This window comes from Sinocyclocheilus anshuiensis, unplaced genomic scaffold (assembly GCF_001515605.1).
Source record: "Sinocyclocheilus anshuiensis isolate Anshui unplaced genomic scaffold, SAMN03320099.WGS_v1.1 scaffold2061, whole genome shotgun sequence".
Lineage (NCBI taxonomy): Eukaryota > Metazoa > Chordata > Actinopteri > Cypriniformes > Cyprinidae > Sinocyclocheilus > Sinocyclocheilus anshuiensis.
Genome location: NW_015557196.1, coordinates 113,658 through 119,899, shown reverse-complemented (window position 1 = coordinate 119,899; position 6,242 = coordinate 113,658). Strand labels below are relative to the sequence as shown.

At 40.1% G+C, this 6,242-nt stretch overlaps 1 protein-coding gene across 1 annotated transcript in view; it reads left to right on the top strand.

Annotated features, from left to right (window-relative positions):
- Positions 1 to 2,640: 2,640 nt before the first annotated feature.
- The window catches only part of serpinf1 (serpin peptidase inhibitor, clade F (alpha-2 antiplasmin, pigment epithelium derived factor), member 1), a 5,275-nt gene continuing 1,673 nt past the window's right edge, over positions 2,641 to 6,242 (top strand). Inside the window, exons 1-6 of the mRNA XM_016474216.1 lie at positions 2,641 to 2,733; positions 4,291 to 4,354; positions 4,432 to 4,621; positions 4,729 to 4,884; positions 4,978 to 5,178; positions 5,447 to 5,586. Coding sequence (XP_016329702.1) covers positions 4,292 to 4,354; positions 4,432 to 4,621; positions 4,729 to 4,884; positions 4,978 to 5,178; positions 5,447 to 5,586 — 750 coding nt within the window. The 5' untranslated portion in view covers positions 2,641 to 2,733; position 4,291. The remainder of the gene's footprint in view (positions 2,734 to 4,290; positions 4,355 to 4,431; positions 4,622 to 4,728; positions 4,885 to 4,977; positions 5,179 to 5,446; positions 5,587 to 6,242) is intronic.

Below are 6,242 nucleotides of genomic sequence, written 5' to 3'. Positions count from 1 at the left end.
CTGTGAGAGACTGGTCATAGAGGGATGAGTCGTGGAGGGACCAGCAGCGGAGGGACCAGCCGTGGAGGCACCTGCCATGGAACCGGCCGTGAAGGGACCAGCTGCGGAGGGACCAGCCGTGGAGGAACCAGCTCCGAAGGGACCAGCTGCAGAAGGACCAGCTGTGGAGGCACCTGCTCCGAAGGGACCAGCTGCAGAAGGACCAGTCGTGGAGGAACTGGCTCCGAAGGGACCAGCTGCAGAAGGACCAGTCGTGGAGGAACCGGCTCCGAAGGGACCAGCTGCAGAAGGACCAGTTGTGGAGGCACCAGCTCCGAAGGGACCAGCTGCAGAAGCACCAGCCATGGAGGAACCAGCTTTGAAGGGACCAGCTTTGAAGGACCAGCCGTGGAGGCACCTGCCATGGAGGAACCAGCTCCGAAGGGACCAGCTGCAGAAGGACCAGCCGTGGAGGGACCAGCTATTGAGGCACGAGCCGTGGAGGGACGTGTGTGTGTGTGTGTGTGTGTGTGTGCGCGAGAGAGAGAGCCTCTTTTGTATTTTTTTTTTTTTAAATTTCTTGATTTTATTTCACATATTTTCAAAATTTTGGAGGCACCAGCTCCGAAGGGACCAGCTGCAGAAGGACCAGCCGTGGAGGGACCAGCTATTGAGGCACGAGCCGTGGAGGGACGTGTGTATGTGTGCGCGAGAGAGAGAGCCTCTTTTGTATTTTTTTTTTTAAATCTCTTGCTCTGTTCCAGTCTTACCAGTTCATTTCACTGTATATATGTGTATGCGCGTGTGTGGGTGTCTATTTTGCACTCCTGATATTCTAGAGAGTCACCCCTTGATTGCTGCACACTTTTTTCTGATCAGTGGCTGATTTGTAGTTTGTACCGCCAAAAGACTCACTGAGTTTTCACATTTTGTAGTATTTCCCATTAATTTCCTATGTCGGTCATTTTTGACCGCAAAGAAGTCAAGTGTGACTATTTATTTTGACCCTTTAACATATCCGAATCATGTCCATGATTTTTTTGTGTTCATATTGCTAATGTGACAAAAGTCACCAAGTGTCATCTCATTCCGATGAAGCTAAGATTTTTTACATTTCAAAATATAAATGTAGGGGCAGAGGGTTAATAAACTTTCTCAGCATAACGATACCTGTCTTTCCTACATCTCTGTCAGCAGCTTCCTTCAGAAATGTAGATATCTTGGAGCTTCTCTTCTGTTGTAGAAAGGTTACTCCTGAAACCACAGAACAATTTTTTATCAATAATTGTTTAACTTTGCCATGAAAGATCAAATCAAATTTTTACTAGATTCAGTTAATCCACGCTCCTTTAAGTGACGTCACCGATTAACAGTACAGCGCATATTTTTAGGCTAAATAAATTAGCCTAATTCCAATAACCCATTGACAAAACATTTACAAAGCTATCAAAACCTCCCATCTACACATAAAGATGTGATTAAAAGTCAAAACTTTCATAAATAAGAGCTCAATATACAGAGTTAGCATGCCTCGTCTGAAATCAGTTGAGATGCTAACGGAAACACTAAACCATTTTTATGAAGTAGGTATTCAACAGAAGCGTGTCAATCACAAGTAAGAAAAGTGTCAGGAACAGTTTTATGTAATATTTGTGTGATTTTTGGGACTAAACTCACCTGAAAACAGTGAAAACGGTGAAAGTGACATTTTGAATTTTAATAGTTTTGTAGTTCTATGACCCCTTCATACATAGGTGTGAACTGCAACCCGCACATAATAGTAGGACAAAGTGGCACTTTTATTTAAATTTTATTTTTGTATATTTTTATTTGTATAAGATTTTGTATTGTTGTTTTTACGAACATTCAAACAATTTATTTCATTTAAAAACGTGCTTTTTATACTAAACGTTTGCTAATAATTATAACTCTCACTTTTATTCAGTGGAGCAGTGGAACTGTAAAACATAAATGTAAAAAATATTTATAAAACAAAGATGCCATAAGAGCTCAGTAGAAACCTTTTTTACAGTCTATGGTAGAAACACAGGACCCTCCGCTTGCCACTGGTGTACCGACGGTGGCCCAGCCGCGGCAAACCGCTGGTGGCGTGGCTACCCAAAAACGCCAGCAGACCGACAGCAGTTTTTAGAATGGTCGGCTTGCCGACGGTGGTCCGACCGTGTTAAGCCGCTGAATTTGAGTCGCCCAAAAAACGCTAGCGGACCGCCAGGTCATTGTTTGCTGGGTATATTTTTCTCATTTCTTTATGTTAAAAGTTGTAACAAATAAAACGCTAAAAAATAAACAAAACTATGACTAAACGAGAGATTTCCCCCCTAATACCTTTAAAGAGCAGCAAATGTACGGCGTAACAAACTAATGCTCTCTGACATGTAAATATACATTTAATCCAAAATAGTGGCGTTTCCGTTCGTGAATAGGTATTTCTGAACTAATAGCTTATTCGTTCTCGTTTACTTTCATGCACTAACACTGAATAGGCTATGTTTTGTTGTCACGAGTTGAAAGAATCAGCAACGAATCCGAACGATCCTTTGGTGAACGGACTTTGAGTCACTGAGATGAATCAAAGCTCTCTCCACTATCTCCTCAGAAGTTACAGACCACCTTCTAGCGTCAGCAAAGGGTGGGATTCTTCACTAAAACACTGCTGATGCATCTGCTCGAGCACAGTTGGCGGAGATAGCTGTGAGCTGAGTCTGCACGAGACGACGGTAAAGTAGAAAACAGGTTAGACCCTTTTAAAATCAATATCAAAGTTTTGTAATCCCTTAGTTCTTTAATGTAAATGGTTAAGTGTGTAAGTTTTTTTTAAGCTGTCCAGTTTCTTCTCTTCTTTAAGACTGCTCTGGGTGTTTGTTAATTCAGCATATTTTGTTAAAGTTTTCAGCAAGTAATCAATGAGATCTCGTCTGCTTCTCGGGATACGAACGATGAATGCAACGAATATAAAATAACAGCTATATAATTTATATATTTTTCCTCTTAAAGTTTTTTTTTCCCTCATAATTATTTGATACTGCATGAAAAGTTTCACAAATGTGTATTTTTTTCAGATTGTAGGTGTGGAATGTGAATCAAGTTGAGCTCAGACATATGCAGTGGATATGGAGTCACGCACAACTCTTTAACTGCGTGGCAGATACAGTGAGGGAGCCATTTAGATGAATGGGAAAATATTAGAGTTAGGAGTATTTTTTTCCATAGATGGACAAGAACTCAGCAAAAAAAGTTTAATGGCAACCAGATGTGCTGAAGAAACATGGAAACATTTTTAGACCATGTTGGAAACTGCTGCAGGAACATTTCTTGAACCTCTGCCTGAAGTTAACTGTGTCAAGTGTTATGTAAAGGCTAGGGATTTAACTTATATTTTCTGTTTTTATTGCAAATGTTTGAAGATCATGTAGTTTATATGTATACACGTAGTATATATGACCAGTCTTTAGACTGGGGAAAGTTAATGTTTAAATTTGATATAAAATGTACTAAAACGTTTAGTACATTGAGGTTCAGTGTGATCTGTTTGTTATTTATTTATATTTTATATGTATATTTATGTGGCATTTATCAATTTATCTAATCCCAATATTTTGATGTATTGCTACCAAGGTGTAAAAGAGTGAATTTACAGGTGCATCTCAATAAATTAGAATGTCGTGGAAATGTTAACATGCTTGGATACAGCACTCTGTGAACAGCCAGCTTCTTTGGCAATGAATGTTTGTGGCTTACCCTCATTGTGAAGGGTGTCAATGATTGTCTTCTGGACAACTGTCAGATCAGCAGTCTTCCCCATGATTGTGTAGCCTAGTGAACCAAACCGAGAGACCATTTTGAAGGCTCAGGAAACCTTTGCAGGTGTTTTGAGTTGATTAGCTGATTGGCATGTCACCATATTCTAATTTGTTGAGATAGTGAATTGGTGGGTTTTTGTTAAATGTGAGCCAAAATCATCACAATTAAAAGAACCAAAGACTTAAACTACTTCAGTCCGTGTGCATTGAATTCATTTAATACACGAGTTTCACAATTTGAGTTGAATTACTGAAATAAATGAACTTTTTACTTTTCTAATTTATTGAGATGCACCTGTATTTATGAAGAGTTTGGTGTCACGGGTCACCATAGCCATTATTTTATTTATTTATTTATTTTTTAATCATAATTAACACTCTACAATGGGATTTTCTTGGGCACTTGTAGTAGTATTAACAAAACTATCTGTACAAGGGGTACATGTGGTCTTCATCACAGATGCTGAGCTTTTAACTTTGTATTTATCAGGATGAGGAAGGTAGTTGTGCTGTTTGGTTTATGGAGTCTTCTGTCCCTCTCACATGCTCAGTTGGTAAGGTCTTCATGAGTCGTCACATACATTCTCTTCACTGTAATTCCACTGGCTATAATGGTCCACTTCTGCTACAGACAGATACAGCAGAGGCTGAAGGTGAGGAAGAGGCAGTTGATCTTTTTACTACTCCACGCACCAAGTTGGCTGCCGCAACCTCTGATTTTGGCTTCAACCTGTTCCGTCAGCTGGCAGCACGTGATCCCAAAGCCAGCGTCTTCCTGTCCCCCATGAGTATCTCAGCAGCCTTTACACAGCTTTCAATGGGTGGGGCTTTGCTTCACTATGGAAGACCATGCTTTTCTTACAGCAGTCATCTAAGATTTTAGCTTGAGATCATTAATCTCAAATTTGTTTTTTGCCATTTGTCATAGGGGCATCTGAACGGGCTGAGAAACAGATTTACAGGGCCCTCCGCTACCACACCCTGCAAGACAGTCAGCTCCATGACACGCTGAGAGACCTTCTATCCTCACTCAGAGCATCTGCCAAGGGCTTCAAGTCAGCAGATCGCATCCTTTTGGCTAGGAGTTAGTGTTTTTCCTTTTAAATGGGTGTGGTTGTGCATGTTTTCAAGAGAGAGAAGAGCTGTACATGTTTTCATTTATCTCCGTGTGTTTCAGAACTTCGTCTCAGGCTGGAATACCTCAACAGTGTAGAGAAGCAATATGGGGTACGCCCTCAAACTCTTGCGGCTGGAGCCCGGGACCTTAAGACTGTTAATGATTGGTTTAAACAGCAAACTGGTGGAAAAGTGGAACAAGTCGTTCCTTCGCTTTCTCGTAACACAGCTATGTTGCCTGTGGGAGCAGCCTTCTTAAAAGGTAAATGGGCTCTGATTTATTCTCTTGCTCTTTAATATCTCTTATGCAGTATGCACTTTAACAGAGGGGAATGAGATGCAAAATGAATGGGAGCATGAAAATGTACATGTACATTAGCTTGTCCAACCTGATAAATATGTTTGTGATTTGAGCTAAATTTGTGACTTTTGAAATATGTTATTGAAATATAATCTTGACAAACTTTTGTGGAGATTTATGCTTTTCACCAGGCAGTGATATGAGTGATTTGTATTTATTGTTTTTGCAGGTAAATGGATAACTAGGTTCAGCAAAGCTAATAAGATGGAGAACTTCCAGAGGGATGGAGAAGCCCCAGCTCTTATTCCCATGATGGAGCAGGAGAATTACCCAGTGAAGATGGGTATTGACCCTGACCTTGGCTGCACGGTACCAGTACCTGTTGTTTTATGCATGTACAATTATTATATTAAGTGTGCAGTTCCTTCTCCTTCTCCTTTAATGTGCTGTGCACTATACAAACAAAGAAGTTGACAATATGAACAGTAGAGGCCTAGAGGGTGGCCAGTACCAATACATTAAGGTTTTCATACTTTCCATACAACTGTACACATCTTTACACAATTGTTTTGTGAACATGCCACATTTAAACATGGAAATGTGAAAATGATGATGTTTCTAGGTTTGAAGGCAATATTTTTAGTTGATAACAACTTGAAATTTGGTTTGTTCTTCATTCAAAACTATCATAAGAAGGCTTGGATTTAAAGTCATGCAACATATGGGTGAGCACATGATGTCAGAATTATACTTTTTATTACAACTATCCCTTTAAAGATGCACTTAGTATGTTTTTGTCATAAGTTGTGTTGGAATTATACTGACACCTTGTGGCGTGGATGCAGCATCATGCAAACGGTTTCGGTTACCCATGCAATTGTAGAAATTTGCTGTCAGCCGTAATTTATTCTAATTTATGAGATAAAGCAAGCAGTATTCTGCAAGTCATGTGATCTCTGCTCCAAATAGAATCAAGCATATTTTTATATCACATTTTAAAGGAATAATTACCCCCCCCCCCACCC